General features: G+C 46.0%; 1 protein-coding gene across 1 annotated transcript in view; it reads right to left on the reverse strand.

Annotated features, from left to right (window-relative positions):
- kat6a (K(lysine) acetyltransferase 6A) overlaps nucleotides 1-10,433 on the reverse strand; it is a 112,056-nt gene extending 101,623 nt beyond the window's left edge. Inside the window, exon 1 of the mRNA XM_042344563.1 lies at nucleotides 9,664-10,433. Coding sequence (XP_042200497.1) covers nucleotides 9,664-10,263 — 600 coding nt within the window. The 5' untranslated portion in view covers nucleotides 10,264-10,433. The remainder of the gene's footprint in view (nucleotides 1-9,663) is intronic.
- Nucleotides 10,434-20,794: the final 10,361 nt, after the last annotated feature.

Here is a 20,794-nt window from a genome sequence, read left to right on the forward strand (position 1 = left end):
CCTTGGGTTTTACAGATCACCTTCAGGGCTCATGAATGCGTCTATTAATGTACAAGATACACAGTTTGATTTTGTTGTGTTTAGGGCAACAGTGTTGAAAATATCTCTATCTACAAAAGGTTCAAACATCTGAGGTACATCAGTTAGTTATCTATATTAATCCTTACCAACCCCCCACCACCCCCGAGGCAAATGCATCCATATACCAGGTCTTAACAGTTTTTGACTGAAGTATTTAAAATAATAATTGTTTTCAGTCTGATGTGAAGCATTTGTGTATCCCACATAGAACAGAGGAATATAATGATAGCATTAAATACATCATTCAATGTGCTGGAAAAGAGCAGAAGTTCAAATGAAGCACAACACTCAGTTTGATCCCACCATTTCCTGTGATCTTCCCAGAGACATCTGTATCAAGGAATCAAAGCAAGCAAATGATACCCCACCCAGGAGAGTTGTTCTACAGCCAGCAACTGCCACAAAAGGGAAGGGAGCATGCAGTATGCTCAGAAAATGTCGGATAATAAGTAAGAGTCCTGCAGCTCAGTGGTTCGAGCACTCGCCTTGCAAACTTTAGGCAAGTTTCCTTACTCCACATGCCCTGTTTCCTCCTAGCAGTAGTAGGAACTCCCTGTTAGTAGATTGACAGATCGCTTTTCCAGGGGTAATAATCCCTTCAAAACAAAATTTGGTCACCCACTCAACGACTGTTTGTGAGTTGCTGCTGTGTGCAATTGGCTGCCATGTTTCGCCCCCAAATTCACTTTACAGCATATTCTGTGAAGCGCTTTGAGGCATCTTGAAGACATGATAAGGCGCTGTATCAAACACAAGGATTATAATTATTAAGAGCAATAAGCACTGGTCCCTTCTTCAGCCACAGAGACTGTTAAAACACTAGAAAATTGATACTGTGGAAAACTTAGATCAAAAGCTTGTTTTAAAAGCAGCCTCGTCTGCTCCACGCACCTGGAGGCATGCAGCTGACTTGAGTGTGCCCAGTCCTGGAGGGCAGGACAATGTTAGAATCTTTGCTAAGTTACCTGAGCCACTCTCTTTTACCTCCAACAACTGGAAAAGAAGGCATGACTGCTGCAAGGTCACCAACAAGACATCTTCACGTCTTTCCGACGTGAAGGGCGCTATACGACTTGCACTTCCGCAATTTGCTATTGTTGTTAAAGAATTGTGCGGCCACCGGAAGAACGAGTATCAACAACAACAACTTGCACTTTCGCGTCTCAGAGCACTTAACAGTTGCTCAGGAGAGAGGGGGCAGAGGCGGAGGAATCGAGGGAAAGTGTTCCAGAGTTTTGGGGCATAATGGCTGAATGCGTGACCGCCAATGGTGGAGCGAAGGGCGCGAGGGACAAGCCAGTCGAGCAGAGGCACTGGGTAGTGGACTGGGGAGTGAGGAGGTTGGAGAAGTAGGAGGTTCCAGGGTATGAAGGGATTTTACAGTAACAGATCCTTGAGGCACCAACTTATTAATTCCTCTCCTCCTGGCACAGCTCCACATACAACTGCCCAGTTTCCTCCAATTCAACAAATTTCCGATCCATTCCCTTTCGCACCCATGTTCCATGTCTTCTGACCTATGAGCCAATCTCCTGCGTGGCACTGTGTCAAAAACTTGGCGAAACTCTCAATATGTATCTCATATGCGAAGATGCCACTTGTCTACCGTTGGGTTGTTTCTTTGAAGTCTAATAGATTTATCAGGCACGTACTCCCTCCCATAAACCCATGCTGACTCTCTTATTACCCCATATTGCTCTAGGTCAGGGAGATCCAACCTTTTGGCTGCCAAGGCCTGGGTGCCCTATTTGAGAAACGTCTACAGGCTGTCAAAGCAATATTTTTCTATTTCCCTTCCAGAAACATAACATTTACAGATTATGAAGGAAGCGGGCGGGTGTGTGTGGGGGGGGGGGCATTGAATAAAATCGGCCTGTGGGCTGAATGCTCTTGGTAATTTATTATTTTATTTTAGTGGAGCCCTGTAGCTCAGTGGATAGAGCACTCACCTCCCAAGCGAGAGGCCTGGGTTTGATTAACAGTCAATTCACTTTACGGTATATTCTGTGAAGTGCTTTGAGATGTCTCAAAGACGTGATAAGGCGCTATATCAAATGCAAGGCTTATAATTATTCCCTCCTTCAGGCTGTCCTCCAATGCTTTACCTGCTATACTTGTCCTCACTTGGCTGTAGTTCGTAGGATTATTGGTTTGCCCCATTTTATAAATTAGCATCCATTCTCTCTTTGTTCAATCCTCAGACACTACTCAACAACAAGGTCTTATATAGCGCCCTCCACGCAAGGTAGCATCTCAAGAGCGCTTAACAGTGGCGGAACCTGACACTGAGCCAGGGAGAGGGGGAGGTGGCCATAAGCAGTCGAAGAGAAAATAACCTGTGATATAACACCCAGTGCAAGAAGTGCGTATGAAAGGCACCATAGGCGCTGAGCTGAGAGAGGACGGACTTGCACGTTGCCTCGCTCAGAAACAGCAATGACAACCTCACAAGTCGGAAAGTAACCTGTGCATCAAATGAGTGAATTGGTTAAAATAATTATAGCGAGACGATACAAGGAAATATCAACTGATATCCTGAAGCTAATTTTGACACAGGCAACCTGTTCTCCAGTTCTCAGTGATTACCTGGATACCAGATCTAAAAGCAACCAGTTCTTTCAAGTCATTTCCCTAAATGCCCCAGTGTCTAGTCCATCCTAACCTGGTGGGCCCACAGTCTGTTCATCCATTTGTCATTTTGATCATTTTTGGTCTTAAATACATTGCACGCTTCATAAGTCTCGTAACCAACCTTATTCCTGTAGATCAGTGGTTAGAGCACTTGCCTCACAAGCGAGAGCCCTGGGAGCTATTCCTGACAGGGCAAAATGTTGGGCAAGTTTCCTTACTCCACTCGCCTCTGTTTACATAGCAGTAGGTAGGAACCTGGTTGTTAGTCGACGGGTGGATTGCCTTTCCGGGGATAATAATCCCTCAAGAAAAAAAAATAATAATTTGGTCACTCAATCCACAACTGTTTGTGGAACACTGCTGTTGCAATTGGCTGCTGCGTTTCTGCCCCAGATATAGTCAATTCACTTTACAGTATATTCTGTGAAGCGCTTTGAGATGTCTAGAACACGTGAAAAGCGCTATATCAAATGCAGATTATTATTCCTAAACCCACTACATACATGATAACGAGAAATATCAAACAGCACTTCTTGTGCTGTGTTCACATCAGTCTAGTGGAGCCAGTCAAAGGCAAGGGGAGAAGGGAGAGATAACTCGATTTATTCCACCTAAATTTGAATGTGTGCCCATTTCGAAAGCGGGTGCATTCAATGTTCAGCAAGCCTCCAGTTAACAAAGGTGTGATGGTCCCGTCCGCTGATCAGTCTCTAAATGAGCTGCGGCTTCGCATATGCTCCAAGGAAGATTTGATAGTTACAGCAGATACTTCTAAATTCGTTGCAATTTGCAGCAACCAGCTAGAGAGAAAGCATGACTTTCCTGGCCCCAGTTGAACCTACACACATTGGATGCATGATCTGCATGGTGCGCATCCTGATGCGTTGAGCAATAGTTCCAATTTTTCCACGCAGCCCCATATGACCATCCAACTTTGAGCACAAAAGAAAACTATCGCTGCTCAAGGCAGGCCAAGACCACAAGAAGTACGTGTGAAAGTCGCTGAGCTGAGAGAGGACAGACTTGCACGTTGCATCTCAGAAACAGCAATGACAACCTCACACGTCGGAAAGCAACCTGTGCACCAAATGAGTGAATTAGTTAAAGTAATTATAGCGAGGCCGTACAAGGAAATATCAGCTGATATCCTGAAGCTAATTTTGACACAGGCAAGTTGTTTTGCATTCTAACTTAATTTGCAAATGGGTTTAGGAGGAAGTTTAGGGCATCGCACACTATTTGGTCCCAAGGACATCAAGAAAACCAGGAATTTTTGTGTCAGGTCCACTCAAAATAGCCCTGGTGTGAATTCTGTCTGGCTATGTTAGTTCACTGCAGCTTTTAACTTTTAAAAACATTAAAAATCATAAAAAGTTCTCCAAGATAAACATCAGTGAAGATTTGAAATTCAAGTATTGTCTGAAAGAGATTAAATCTGTATTGGATTACTATCATAGAAACAGCAGTGCAACCTTGTGCCCAGTTAATAAGAGCATCTAACCTCCAGTACTCAAGTGGTCAAAATCCCTGGCCTCTGAGATTGATAACAGAAATGTCAGCAATCTATTACAGTGTCAATGTTATTTGAGGTTTGCAGGAGAATACCACTCTGTGCATGTGCTGACAGCTATTCTTTTGTCCAGCTGTCATCTGTGCCAGAGGATAGAAAAAAAGATCTCATCTGTCAAGGATTTTACTTTCAACCGGTCCCAGATAAGCGGAAACTGCTATACTCTTACTCCGAGTCCTGGCAAGTTAAAAGCTGCAATGATCTAACATAGCCAGACGGAATTCACGCCCGGGAAATAATGGGGCTATTGTGGGACTTGGGACTCAAAATAAGCTTATTTCAAGCCTCAGAGAGAAAAAACTTATCAGACTACAAAAACAACTTGGAAGATAATATTAATGCTTACATTTGATATAGTGCCTGATCACATCTTCGAGATGTCTCAAAGCGCTTCACAGAATAAACTGTAAAGTGAATTGACTGTATATTTTGTGGGCGAAATGTGGCAGCCGATTGCGCACAGCAGTGTCCTAAACGGTTGTGGATTGAGTGACCAAATGTTTTTATTTATTTAGTTGTTATTTGTTTGAAGGGGTTATCATAAGATGACTACAAACAGCTACAGACAGACAGAGAGTAAATTGTGTCATGGCCTGACCCCTTTGATACCAGAAATATCTGAGATCAAGATCACTGCGTGCGCAACACTAGCAGAGTAACACTAGTAGCTGAGAAAAGTCAAAACTCCATTCTGTAAACCCGCACAGTCTGCCAACAATTAAAGTCTACTCATTATGGCTGAACACACACTTGCTGGAGGCAGTTTGAAAGATGGAACAACAACAACAACAAACGTGGCTGCACAGTTCAGTGACCAAGTGTCAGTTCTTGGCTGGTAAACATTGGTCCATTGCACCAACCGTGCTCCCATTATCACTGGTCTATTGCTTAAAGGACACATACATCTTGGCTAGAAATGGATGAAAGTTCTTTTAAAATTCTGAACTCAAGTCTTTCTACCATAGGTAGGTCACAGGGCAATTCCACGCCCACCCATCCAACCCGGGTGTTATAACACAGGTTATTTCACATTGTCCACAAGTTATCAAAACTTGATTAGATAACAAATTGGGCACTTCAAACCACGACTGTTTGTAGGAAACTGCTGTGTGCAATTGGCTGCTGCGTTTCTCCCACAAAATATACAGTCAATTCACGTCACATTATATTCTGGGAAGCACTTTGAGACGTCTCGAAGAAGTGATAAGGCGCTATATCAAATGCAAGGATTATTATTATATTAATAACAGCATACAAGGCATACTTCTACGCCTTCACTGCTGTGCAGGACGTCTAGAACAACTTTGCAGCAGCATTCTGGCACTGAAATAATAAAACCGCGCGACACACACACATACCTCCCTTCAAGCTAAACTTTCATAACTGTCAGCAATCCTGCCCATTCCTCTCTAAACTCTTTCTTCACCCAAATGAGGAGCAATCAATCGCTTTTATACTTGTTTGGAGTATGCATTGTTTGCCCAGCAAAACTGAAGTTCAAAGGGCCATCAATAAACCTCAGAACATTTCAATTTCACTTTCATCATGATTAAAGTACAACAACACCGACCCAACTAAGACCAACAAAACAACTGGAACTCTTCTCACAGACTGACTGCTCGTAATAACCAATACATAAAATAACAAGAAGTACCTTACTCCGCTGAATTAGTGAACTCATTTGTTACACATCAACTTTGCAGATACTGGGGTCTAATATGCGACAATTTCTAAGCAGATTCCTTCATCGGAAAACCAACAACTACTACTTGCGGCCCTCACATAGTGTAGTGTCCCGGAGCGCTTGACAGTGGTGTAGCACGACGCAGAGCCGGGAGGAGAGGGGAGGTGACCGTAGGCACGGTCAAAGAGGAAGGTCTTCAGGCGCGACCTGAAGATGGGGAAGGAGGGGGACGAACCAGAAGCAAGTCGGCCACAATATATGTACAGTCAATTCACTTTACAGTATATTCAGTGAAGCGCTTTGACACTTCTCGAAGATGTGATGAGGCGCTATATCAATTGCGTGGATTATTAAGTCGCACCAGTTCTCGAGAACTCCAAAACAATCCATGTTCAGAGTGAGTTCCAGCAAACCGGTGTGCTGAGTGTGTTAACCATTGGTTTCCACATTAAGGAATCTCGCTAGAAATCACACATATTCAATCCTGCTGTCAGGAAGATTTCCAATCCAAGTACCTTGTTTTTTTATATATAGATAACTCACCTTTAATTGGAAAAACTTTCAATGTGTTGGGCTTAGCTTAGTATTTATGGGCTCAATACCCCCATCACACCAGTCCTCGCCAGGCTCCACTAGCTCCCAATTATCAATCAGAACAATTTCAAGATCCTCTCACTTGTTTTCAAATCCCTTCATGTACTCGCACCTCCCTACCTCTCCGAGCTGCTTAGCCCCCACTCCATCATCTACCATCTCCGTTTGGCTGGCAAAGCCTCCTGTTTGTCCCACATCCTCTCCCGCTCCACAGTGGCCGTGGCGTCAGCCACTGCACCCCGAAACTCTGGAACTCTCTCCCTCAATCCTCCGCCTTGCCCGCTCCCTCCCCACTTTCAAATCCCGCCTAAAGACCTTCCTTTTTGTTCGTGCTTCCCTCTCCCTGTGGCTCGGTGTCAGAATCTGCCACTGTCAAGGGCTCCGGGACACTACCGCCCCATGATGGGCTGGGTAAATGCAAGTTGTTGTTGCTTGTTGAAAATCTCCGCAGTGCTAATGTGCAAAGAAAGCAATGTACAATAATATGCATATACTTCAGTTATTACCCCTTTGCTAGCCTTCTTGCTAGCCCAAGAACGAGGATTAACAACACTGCAAGTTACTGCTTATACCCACTCTCTGAGCAGCCTCCACCCGAGGTTTTGTGAACAACTCAACTTATCTTGCATGATAAAATATCAGAAGAAATCCTGACAGGGTCCGACAACAACAGGTAACTATCTCTGCATACAGTACGGCTACGAAGTGATATGATGGGCAAGTACACACACCATATCTCCTTGTGTTGAAAATCTCATCGACCAGCAAATTAAGGCGTTTTATCAATGGCACAATAATACAATAATAATAATCTTGGCATTTGGTATAGCGCCTTAACGCGTCTTTGAGACGTCTCAAAGCACTTCACAGAATATACTGTAAAGTGTTGTGACAGTGTATTTCATGGACAAATCGAACAGGCAATTGCGCACAGTAGTGTCCCACAAACAGTCATGGATTGAGTGATTTTTTTGAAGGAATTATTAACCCCGGAAAAGCGATCTGCCAATCGACTAACAACCAAGTTCCTACTTACTACTGGGTAAACAGAGGCGTATGGAGTAAAGAAACTTGCCTAACGTTTCGCCCTGTCCGGGAATCCAATCTGGGACCTCTCGCTTGTAAGGCGAATGCTCAAACCACTAAGTTACAGGACTCCACCAGTCTGGGATGTACTGTACATCACCAAAAGGAAATGTTCTGATTTCTCATTTTACTGAACAGACCAGTCAGTCTGTAGCATTAAACTGCACTTAGTTCACAATTTTACAGCAGATCCAGCTGTCAAATCACAAATGTAGTCTCTTCCAACACTATGGCAGTCCTTATTATGTGACTTACTAACTAACTTACCACCTGCGCTAACTACTCTCACACTCCGTAATAACTTGGTCATTGTAAAACTCTGGGGAAAAGTGAAGACAATTGTACTCTCCCACATTACAACTCCATTGTAGTTGCATGTATACTCCGAACCTCATCCTGGCACAGTACCAAATCCTGAAAGGGTGCATTCTGGTGATGTTATCAGTCAGAGGGCTTAATTCAGCAGGATTTATACTGCCAAGCTTGCCTGGTATTGTTGTGTGCAACATAAGAGAGGTTGCTGCACTTGGGAGTTTGCGGCAACTGACAGATGAATAAGTGAACTTGAAGCACCAATTCTCACACAGTTCAAGCATGACAAGAATCGTAAACCGCGGAACTGTATATAGTTCCGTTGTCTATTTTGTCTGCTACACTGTACTTATTTGCCATCCTGCAGCAGGAACCAACTGGGAAACGCTTTGAAGCTTAATTTGGGATATCCTGTAAAAATATCTCTACAAATAAAGAAATACTACCATGATGACAGACAGGCCTTTTGAAATCTCCGCTGGCCCTTCTTAGCAAATTACAGTTATCTTAAGAACCACAAAAACATTGTGAATGTAAGCTTTTAACAACTACAGGATAACTGTCTTGTAGAGAAGGGGTTGACATGGATACCCTTTATTACATATCCAAAAGGTTTACGTCCTGCGCAAGTGACGCATAATAATAATCCTTGCATTTGATATAGCGTCTTATCAGGTCTTCGAGATGTCTCAAAGGGATTCACAGAATATACTGTAAAGTGTAGTGATTGTGTATTTTGTGGGTGAAAGACAATTGTGCACAGCAGCATCTCCACAAACAGTTGCGGATTGAGTGACAAATTATTACNTTTTTTAAATGAAGACCCCTAAAGCGGTGCGCCAATCATCTAGTAACTGGGTTCCTACTGACTGCTAGGTAAACAGAGGTGTGTATGTGGAGTAAGGAAATTTGCATATGGTTCCACCCTACAGTAAACAGAAGCGCGTACGTGGAGTAAGGAAATTTGCCGAATTTTCGCCATGCCTTGGAATCAAACCCAGGCTCTCTCGCATGCGAGGCGAGTGCTCTAACCACAAAGCTACAGGGACACTTGAGCGGCAAAACTAGATTGCTATAACTCTTATCCAATTTGAAGCATTTTTCTCAGCTGAAGTGAGCGTTCCTGATACCCATCAAAAATATACGTGAAGTGGCCGAAAACGTAGCCTTTAGCCTTTGCAATTTGTGCAGAGCAAGGACATGAACTAAGTGGATGTGAGAGCAGCATCGCAGCCACATGTTCCAAGGTTACTGAGAGAAGTCTGCCCCGACAAGTACTGCAGCTCAGTGGTTAGAGCACTCGCAAGCGAGAGGACCTGGGTTTGATTCCCGACAGGGCGAAACGTTGGGCAAGTTTCCTTACTCCACAAACACGCCTCTGTTTACCAGCAGTAAGTAGGAACCCGGTTGTTAGTCGATTGGCGGATCCCTTTCCAAGGGTAATAATCCCTCCAAAGAAAATAACAATAATTCAGCCACTGAATCCCTGCTGTGCGTAATTGGCTTCCACGTTTCACCCACAAATATATAGTCAATTCACTTTACAGTATATTCTGTGCAGCACTTTGAGACCTCGAAGACGTAATAAGGCGCTGTATCAAATGCAAGGATTATCATTATTACTATTCACAAACTTGTTTCTTCCCACCCGCGATAGCCAACTTAATACAAAAGTTACACTCTACCTATTCCAAGTATAACCTACCTTGTCCTTTTCGTGGGTCAGCAGGTTGACTGGCGGGAGGCAAGAGATGGACTCGTGTCCCTGCTTGCCGTCACCACTCGATTTGCCCCGCGAGAGCCGATACAGAGGCCCATCCTTGACGATCCTGTTGTGGCTCACGGCCCGCTTGAGGGATAGCCTCAGTTGCTGGTGGAGGGACGAAGCGGTGCCGGTTCCAAACGCTGCGATCACATCCTTCTGCCCCCTCAGAAAACGTTCAATACTCTTCAATGATGACCCATTGGCCTCTGATAAACCCTCAATTGCCCTTTTGAGGAGTTTATTCCAGTCAACATTGTGTTTAGCATCAGACTTTGATGGATTCCGAGGTTTTGGAAGCACAATCCGTCCTGGATTATCTGGGTCCTTGTACGAATTAAGTCCCTTATTTGCAACTTTTAAGATCGTCCCATCTTTCACGCTCAGTTCCAGTTGTTCCAGCACCGTTTTCCGGTCTAATCCATGGGACGAGGAGACAGCATTGCAAATCCTTTCCTCAGAAGGTCTCTGTTTCTGCTTTTTAACTTTCTGGATGGCCTCCAGGATCCACTCCGTGTATAACGGATTAGCAAGCTTCACCATGACTGATGATTCCCAATAACCACAGAGAGCTTTACCCCTTATCTCTGTGTTGAACCAGTTCCACACATAACAAAAATAGATTTCTCCGAGACAAGAAACAGTTCACCATAGCATAGGCGTTCTCCAAATCAAAGCCAATCGCCCACAGTCTCTCACCACGAGCAAACTCACTCCCGAGAAGGGTAAGGGGTGGGGGGTGGGGGGGGGGGGGTGGTGTGGGGGTTGGAGAAGTCCCCCCCAAAACCTCTACGATGGTATTTTGACCGGTTTTAAAATGTTCTTTTATGCAAAATAACGAAGCGAGCGTCCACGAGTTAACTTTCAAAATCCCAACGATTTGGGAAAAAAACACTCTCAAGCACTGTCGTCTATCGTCCAGACCACGACGGCTGCAGATACAATCCAAGGCGAGCACTTGCCGGGACGCTGCGGAAAGGAGTGGTGGGGGGAAAAAAAAGAGAGAGAAAAGGTTTAGATGAGACGATTGATGGCGGGTCAGCAACCAACAAAACTCTCCGCGCGAGAGGATTTAGCTGAACGTGAGGACTTTCACCCACAAAACCAACAGTCCCCGCACTTCGCAGCGTATCCGCGAAGTGCTTCGAGACGTCTCGACGACGCGGTCAACGACGACAACAACAACAACAACTTGCATTTATTGTAGCGCCCTTTACGCGGGGGGTAGCGTCCGGGAGAGCCTGACATCAGATGCGAGGATTATTATCATTATACACACACATTATTATTATTATTATTATTATCATAGCCACACACACACATTGTTATTATAGCCCCCACACCCCCCCCCCCCCCCCACACACACACACCGTTCCCAGTTCAGGGCAACACATTGTTCTGGGGTTGGGTTCGGGGGCCGCAGCCAACGCCGCCGCAGCTGCAGCCCCTCTCCCCCTCTCCCTCTCTGCTAATCCCTCTGCTTTGTGTGGCCCCTCTCCACCCGCCCCCAACACCACCACTCGAGCCCGAGGCTTACGGGCCTAGCGCCTTCCTCCCTGCACCGATTGAACCTCTCCCTCCCTCCCGCTTCCCCTCTTGCCCCCGGGGTGAGGAGAAACGCCAGGCCCCGGCTTCGGGCCCTCCCCCCACCCGCCCGGGGTCAGGTAGGCCCCAGGCTCCGGCGGCTCCGGTTGTCTCTCGCGCCCCCCCGCCCCCCCCCCGCCCAGCCTTAGGCCCCAGGCCCGGGCTGTGAGTGTGGGCGAGGGCTGGAGGCCTCGAGCGGGGGCCTTACCCACCGCCACTCACCGGGGCCTCAGGCTCCCCCCACTCCCCCCCCCATTCGCTGCTCCGGGTAAAAGGGGGGGAGGGACCCCCGGAGCCCGGGGACGGACACCGGGAACGGGCGGGCGGCAGAGACTCACCGGGAGCGAAGGAGAGGAGCGGAGCGGGAGCGCCGCCGCCATCTTACACACAGCAGCTGCGGTGGCTGGTGAGCACCGCCAGGGGGCGGCACAGAGAGAGGCACAGAGACACTGAGAGACACTGAGAGAGAGACACACACACAGAGAGACTGAGAGAGAGAGACACTGAGAGAGAGACACAGAGACAGAGAGAGAGAGAGATTGAGAGAGACACACACAGAGAGACTGAGAGAGAGACTGAGAGAGACACACACAGAGAGAGACTGAGAGAGAGAGATAGAGAGAGACTGAGAGAGAGAGAGACTGAGAGAGAGACACACACACAGAGAGACTGAGAGAGAGATACACAGAGAGACAGAGAGAGAGACGCTGAGAGAGAGAGAGAGAGACACACACACAGAGATTGAGAGAGAGAGAGACTGAGAGAGAGAGAGAGACACACACACACAGAGAGACTGAGAGAGAGAGACACACACAGTCAGAGAGAGAGATTGAGAGACACACACACAGAGAGAGACTGAGAGAGATAGAGAGAGACTGAGAGAGAGAGAGACTGAGAGAGAGAGAGACACACACAGAGAGACTGAGAGAGAGGGAGAGATTGAGAGAGACACACACACAGAGACACAGAGAGAAAGACACAGAGAGACTGAGAGAGAGAGAGAGAGAGAGACAGACACAGAGTCAGAGAGAGAGAGATTGAGAGACACACACACACACAGACACTGAGAGAGAGACTGAGAGAGAGAGAAAGACACAGAGAGCGAGACAGAGAGAGACTGAGAGAGACACAGAGAGAGAGAGAGAGACACACAGAGACACAGAGAGACTGAAACACAGATAGAGACACAGAGAAAGACACACACACCCACAGAGAGAGAGACAGAGACACAGAGAGACACACACAGATAGAGACACAGAGAGAGAGATACAGACAGAGACTGAGAGACACACACAGAGACAGAGAGAGATAGACAGACAGAGACAGACAGAGAGCGACACAGAGACAGAGATAGACAGAGACAGACAGAGAGCGACAGAGAGAGACACACACAGAGGGAGAGAGACAGAGATACAGCTACAGTGAGTCACAGACACACAGACAGAGTCACAGTCACAGAAAGAGAGAAAGAGAGACAGAGGCACAGAGAGAGTCACAGACAGAGAGAGTCACAGACAGAGAGAGTCACAGAGACACACAGAGAGAGTCAGTCACAGACAGAGAGAAAGAGAGACAGATAGATACAGAGATACAGAGAGAGAGAGAAAGGCACACAGAGAGATAGAGAGACACAGAGATAGAGACTCAGTCACAGACAGAGAGAAGAGAGAAAGGCAGAGAGCGAGAAAGGCACAGAGAGAGATATATAGAGAGAGAGACACATAGACACAGAGAGAGGGAGTAACAGGAACACACAGAGAATCACAGGCACAGAGAGAGACAGAGCCACAGAGAGGTAGGGACAGAACAACAACAACAACAATAACAAAATTACATTTATCGAGCGCCTTTCACGTCGGGAGAATGTCCCAAGGCGCTGGACAATCAGGGGTCAGGACCCAAACATGGGGGAGGGGTGGGTTAGGGGTGAGGGAAGGCAGAGAAGATACTATATCAAATGCAAGGATTATTATTATGTATTCTGTGCACAGTCACCTTATCACCTTTGATACAGCGTCTTATCACCTCTTCGAGACGTCTCAAACCGCTTCACAGGATACACTGTGAATTGACTATATATTGTGTCGGTGAAATATATATATTTCACCTACATTCACCTACATTTCACCTATATTCCAGGCAGAGGGCGAAACCTCGGGCAAGTTTCCTTACTCCACACAGAGCCTAATAATAATCCTCCAAAACCAAAAACAATAATAAATTGGTCATTTTCAACCCACGACTGTTTGTGGGACATTGCTGTGCGCAATTGGCTGCCGCGTTCGCCCACAAATATACAGTCAATTCACTTTACAGTGTGTTCTGCGAAGCGCTTTGAGAGGTCGAGAAGACGTGAAAAGCGCTATTTCAAATGCAAGGAGTATTATTATTATATATAATTCCAACACCTGTCACATCAAAACATCTCAAAGTACTTCACACAAACAAATTGCTAAAGTATGCTGACTGTATATTGTAGGCAAACATGCCAGCTAATATGAAAACAGCAAGATCCTACCAACACCATAAAACAAAAGACCAATTAATCTGGAGGATACTTAAGAGTGTGCACAAATCCCAACCTGGGATTTTAACCTGTAACCTTCTGACCCAGACGTAAGAGCACAACTGAATGAACTGCGCTGGTAAGTGTGTGCAAGTGCACACAGGAAGAGAGTGTACACAAAGGGAGTACGAGTGGAACAGCTGGTATCAATTTCGTCTCAATGGTCTGAATAATAAATAATAATAATAATCCTGGCATTTGATACAGCGCCTTATCACATCATCAAAGTCTCAAAGCGCTTCACAGAATACACTGTGAAGTAAAATGACTGTATATTTTATGGGGGAAACGCTGTAGCCAATTGCGCACAGCAGCGTACTCACAAACAGTCGTGGATTGAGTGACCGNTTTTTTTAGGGGATTATTACCCCCGGAATAGTGATCTGCCAATCGACTAACAACCAGGTTCCTGCTGACTACTGGGTACACAGAGGTGTCTGGAGTAAGGAACCGACCAACGTTTCACCCTGACTAGAATCAAACCCAGTCTGAAAGTCCTCTCGCTTGCGAGGCGAGCGCTCTAACCACTGAGCTGCAGGTCTCCACATAGCAACTTTCACGTTGGGAGGACGTTCCAAGGCGCTGGTCAGTCAGGGGTTTGTACCCCAGCTGGGGGTTGGAGTCAAGGGGGGTGGGATGAGAGAATGACTGAAGGCACTGTCAAAGAGGAAGGTCTTGAGACTGGTCTTGAAGGAGGCAAGAGTGGGCAAGCGAGGGGACGAGGCGAACGGATTCCGGGATGAAGCTCCAGATGGTGGGGTTAGAAAGGCTGAGGGATGGACCACCAATGATGGAGCAGGATGGGTGGGGGAGATAGAGCAGGCCAGTGCCCATTGAGCAGAGGGAGTGGGCAGGTTGGTAAGGTATTATTAGGTCGCAGAGGCTGAAAGAAGCAAGATCATGGAGGGCTTCAAAAGTGAGGACAAGGATCATAAACTCAATCTTCTGGGGGACAGGTAGTCAGTGAAGCTGGGTTTCAGCAGCCTCAGGAGACGAGGAAGTGGCGGAGCTGGGCAATATCGTGGAGGTGGGGAAGGCAGAATGGGTCATGGCACGGATGTGTAGTTTAAAGAGCAGTTGAGGGTGGAACAAGGCACACTTGACACTGGCAGTTGGCTGGGCAATGGAGCTGAAATTACATGGTTCTGTGTTTGAAAGGGAGCAGTCATTATATTACAGCTCAAGTGCTGACTAAAACATTACAGCGCAGCATCGCAATGAAGCTGGAACATCAGCAAAGGTCCGAGAGGCAGAAAAACGGAAACTTACCCAAACCGGCCTGGCCCGGGGCGCTGGCAGAACTGCCATCGGGTCAGGTTGGGAAAGCGCAACATGTAAGAGTTTGCATCTAAAAGTAAAAAAAACATTCTATTTGTAATAATCCTTGCATTTCATACAGCGCCTTATCACGTCTACGAGACGTCTCAAAGCGCTTCACATGAATATACTGTAAAGTGCAGTGACTGTGTATTTTGTAGGCAAAACCCGGCAGCCAATTGCGCACACCAGCGTTTCACAAACAGTCGTGGATTGAGCGGCCACATTTTTTGGGGGAAGGGTATTATTACCTTAATTATTTTATTATTAAAATTGTTGATTGAAATCAAAGCAAAAAAAATTTGCCCTGAGATTGATTGGTGTGTGGGGGTGGGGGGGCATATGATTCTCTGCTGCAATGAATGAATCCGCAGCGGAAATCAGCCACTGTGTCTCAAACCCTCCCAGCTCGCTGAGTGCTGTTTGGCAGAACTACAAGGACATTTTTGTGGAATGTGATCATAATGTTTGCTGTGCCTCATGTATGCAGAGTATTGACTGCAGTATAATTACAGTATGGGAGATTCTGACGATCGTTGCTTCCGAATGCTACAATTGATACCATTACTTGATACTGGGAACCTGACTTTCATTGTTTTAACCTGTCGTTTTAACCACATCAACCTGTCCGCTCCCTCTGCTCAGCAGGCTCCACATCCCCCAGCCCGCCCTACCATCACCAGTCGGGCTTTCAGCTTCTCTGCCCCCACCCTTTGGAACTCCATCCCACAGTCCCTTCACTTCGCTCCTTCCCTCACTTCCTTCAAGATATGTCTCAAGAACGCCCTCTTTGACTGCGCCTTCAGCCATTCTCGTACCCCTACATTCCCCGCCCTCCAAACCTCCTGATCCCAACCCCCAGCTTGGGTCCAAATCCCTGACTGACCAGCACCTTGGGACGTCCTCCTGATGTGAAAGGCGCCGTGTAAACGTCATTTGTTGCTGTTATTTTAATACCATCAAATCTCACAACTATCCCGCACAACATTTGAGGCAATCTGCCAGACCCGAACATAGCCAAATAGTAATACTCGCATTTGATATGGCACTTATAACATCAACAGACAATAGGGGCCTCACTCTAGTGTCTCTTCCAAAAGACGGCACCTCTGACAATATAGTGCTCAGACAATGAGCTCAAGTCCAGCCAATCAGCGAGAGAGGGGGGGGGGTATCATTTCTAATGCTGCTGATCACATCACTGGGAATGGGTATGCATGCTGGTAATGTCGGCAGGACTTGGAAGGGCTGAGCCATCCCACTCAGCTCCTGTTAATCCTGCAGCCAAAGCCCTAACGGGGAGGGTGGTCCTAGCTGGACAAGCAGCGGGAAAGCTTGCCAGACCGATCAATGGCAAGCTATATAGTTTTACCTGGTAAGACTCCAGCAGTTACTCCAACACACACTCTGGGCTCCCCCCAAGCCTTGGCTTTTGCCAATCTGAGCCTAATAGTTTCCGGGATTAGGTAAGCGGGATACGTCCCTCCAGGGATAGAGAGTGTGTGTGCATTCCATTACAACAATCTATCTCTGGGATTTCCATGTGCAGGTGGGGTGGGTGGGAAATCTCAGCTTAGTGTGGAGACTCTTAAAGTGATGGGTTTCCGCATGTGTCAGACGTGGGCAAAAACAAAAATGGAGATGTGTGAAGCGTTTGATAAATATGTCGCCAGGAAAAGCATCTCACAACATGTGTGTAATAACATATCAGAGCTGCAACACATCCTTAAGGAGTGGTTTACAACAGACCACAATTAATTGGGGTCAACATTCCAATTGTTTACAAGCCCAGAGGCATCCCGATGATCACTTGGCACGGCCAGACCAGAATGTGCAGCTGCTCGGGGGGAGGTCAGGCAAGATAATAATAATAATGTGGAGTCCTGTAGCTCAGTGGTTAGAGCGCTCGCCTCGCAAGCGAGAGACCTGGGTTCTATTCCCGATAGGGCGAAATGTTGGGCAAGTTTCCTTACTCCACAGGTCTCTGTTTATCAGCAGTAAGTAGGAACCCAGTTGTTAGTCGATTGGCGGATTGGTTTTCCGGGAATAATAAACCCTCAAAAAAAACAATAATAATTTGCTCACTCAATCCACGACTGTTTGTGGGACACTATAATAATAATCCTTGTATTTGATATAGCGCCTTATCACGTCTTCGAGACGTTTCAATGCGCTTCACAGGATATACTGTAAAGTGAATTGACTGTATATTTTGTGTCTGAAACACAGCAGCAACGTCTCACAAACAGTCGTGGATTGAGTGACCACATTTCTTCTTATTATTTTACTTTTGATTGAATAACATCTTTCAAAAGGGAATTAGATAGATACTTGATAAGAAATAATTTGCATAGGAAAAGAGTATGGGGTATGGGGAAAGAACGTAGGTGTAGGACTAGTTGGTAGCTCTTCCAAAGAGTAGACATAGGCACAATGCGCTGTAATTCTATTGATTCTATGAAGGGATTATTATCCCCAGAAAAGCGATCCGCCAATCGACTAACAACCGGGTTCCTACTTGCTGCTGATAAACAGAGGCGCGCGTGTGGAGTAACGAAAACTTGCCTCACGTTTCACCTTGCTGGGAATCGAACCCAGATCCTCTCGATTGAGAGAGGAAAACAAAGCTGCAGTTAGTTCTTGGGAACATTTCCATTCATTCATTCGGCTGAATCGGCCGTTGATACACATGCACATTTCCAAAACGGTTCTTTGTAATTGCAAGCGAGCCATGTGACCGGGCAGAACAGGGCTCCATAAATCTCAGGCACCAATTAAAGGTAGTGAGTCCCATTTTGGCATTTATTACAGACTTAACAAGTGAGCTGGAGGGGTGGGGAGGAAGGGGGGGGACCTTGGTATTTTTACACTATGATTTGCTTTGAATAAGCATCGAGTGTTGTCATCGACTCGGTCACTTTTCCACCAGGTTCCAATTTCATGGCCTGTTGAGGAGTTACTCAGTGTTTCTGAAACTGTTCTGCAGTCATTTTTTTTTGTGAGGCCACGAACAGGTTTTAAGTGTAATTTGCCACCCAGCGAATTGGACTTCAAACTCACTCTGGCAAAACAAAGTGATTTTTTTTTCTTGCAGAAAACTCTTAATTGATCTTGAAGCAAAGGAAATGAATTGTGAAAAAAAAGGGAACAAAATCCACTTTGGAAAAGAACTGGAGACGGGACCAGAGAAAAACGTGGGCTGGAGACAAAGGGAAGACGTGGATTGGAGATCAAAGGAAGATCAGGGGCAACCATGGATTTTGATTACTATTTTGTATGATGATCAAACATCCGCACTGGTTTCTTATTCACAATGAGCTGTTTACAAATAGCGCCAATATCAGTCTTTCAGCTGTATTTGCTTATGACAAATAAACAAAAAATGAATGCTGCACTGGTTTTGATTTGTATCATCATAATAATAATAATTTTAATCCTTGAATTTGATATAGCGACTTATCACGTCTTCGAGACGTCTCAAAGCGCTTCACAGAATATTCTGTAAAGTGAATTGACTGTATATTTTGTGGGCGAAACATGGCAGCCAATTGAACACAGTAGCGTCCTACAAACAGTCGTGAATTGAATGACCAAATTATTAATTTTTGGGGGATTATTACCCTTGGAAAAGTGATCCGCCAATCGACTGACAACTGGGTTCCTACGTACTGCTGCGTAAACAGAGGCATGTGGAGTAAGGAAACTTGCCTCAGGTTTCACACTGCCTATTACCTTTTAACTATAGCTTCACACAGAAAAGTGACCATTTCACAATGTTTTTTTACAACACACCGCAGAGATTGAAGGAAAGATTTACCTTTTTACAGTGACTGCCATCCATTAATTAATCCTCCCCAGGCCCCAAGCTGCCACTTCTACCAAGATATCTGTCTTGCTTCTTCACCTCAGCACTTCTGAATAAATTGAACGAAAGCTCCTTCCCTATATAAAAAAAATAATCCTTGCATTTGACATAGCGCCTTATCACTTCTTCGAGACGACTCAAAGCTCTTCACAGCATATACTGTAAAATGTAGTGACTGTATTTTGTGAGCGAAATGCAGTATCCAATTGCGCACAGCAGCGTCCCACAAACAGTTGTGGATTGAGTGACCAAATTATTATTAAAGATGCACTTATCAATGGCATGTATATCTTCTTGTATAGGAAAGCATCTAAAAGCACATCACAGAGATGCAGCGTGAATCTATGCAGTGAAATATGAAAGCATGAAAGACGAGATAGGTTTATGGAAAACTATAATAATGATAATAATTCTTGCATTTGATACAGCCTTTCTCACGTTGTCGAGACTATCCAGCTCAAGAACTGGGATGTCCAATGGAACCAAAACAAAAGGCACTCCACCATAAAGAGACAGCTACCTGTTGCACTTTTACCATTGGCAGGTGGGCCTTCTGCCATTCTGCCCCCACCCTCTGGAACTCCATCCCAGTCCCTTCTCCTCGCCCCCTCCCTTCCAAGAACCGTCTTAAAACCCTCCTCTTCGACTATGCCTTCGATCACCCTCCTCCCACCCTGCTCTCCACCCTCCCCGATGCCGATCCCCAGCTCGGGTCCGAAACACTGATTGTGCAGTGCTTTGGGACATCCTCCCGATGTGAAACAACAACAAAAACAATAAAATTATATTTTAAAAGCAGTTTCACATCGGGGGGTCGTCCCGAGGCCCTGAAAGGTGCTATACAAATGTAATTTTACTGTTGTTGTTTTAGCCTTGCACCCTTCCTACTAGGCTGGAGCATATCCCTCAATCTGTCAATCTCTCCTACATGACTGTGACTCTTTTGATAATGATAATCCTTGCATTTGACATAGCGCTTTTCACGTCTTCTGGACGTCTCAAAGCTCTTCACACAATATACTGGAAAGTGAATTGACTGTATATTTGTGGGTGAAACGCGGCAGCCAATTGCGCACAAACAGTCTTAGATTGAAGTGACCAAATTATTATTGTTATTTTTTTCTTGAGGGATTATTATCAGACGTGTGGAGTAAGGAAACTTGCTCAAGCTTTCGCCCTGCCGGGAATCGAACCCAGGTCTCTCATTTGCAAGGCGAGTGCTCTAACCACTGAGCTACAGGAATTGATAGTCTCTTCTCTCGGACGTGTACCTCTTCTGTCAGTCTTTTCTTGCAGGCCTGCCTGTCTGCCATCTGCTGCCAGTAGTTTCTTTTAGCCCTGTGTTTCAATTCCCAGTTGGAACTGAAAGGATTAGTTGAGGTACAGATCAGCCATGATCTAATTAAATGGCGGCGCAGGCTCAAAGAGCTGAATGGCCTACTCCAGTTCCTACGTTCCAGGAGGATGTCCCAAAATGCTGCACAGTTAGGGATCCGTATCTGAGCTGGGGTTTGGGATCAGGATGAGTGGAGGGCAGGGAGGGGTAGGAGGGTGACCGGAGGCGCAGTCAAAGGGGGTGGGGGGGGCTTGAGATGGGTCTTGAAGGAGGCAAGGGAGGGACTGTGGGATGGAGGTTCAGATGGTGGGGGCACACGCTAAAGGACCAACCGTCGATGGTGGGGTGGGCAAGCGGGGACGAGAAGGACTCTTCTTACACAAAAGAGCCTGTACCTCTTCCATCA

This window comes from Callorhinchus milii, unplaced genomic scaffold, assembly GCF_018977255.1.
Source record: "Callorhinchus milii isolate IMCB2004 unplaced genomic scaffold, IMCB_Cmil_1.0 Scaffold28, whole genome shotgun sequence".
In the NCBI taxonomy this organism is placed as follows: domain Eukaryota; kingdom Metazoa; phylum Chordata; class Chondrichthyes; order Chimaeriformes; family Callorhinchidae; genus Callorhinchus; species Callorhinchus milii.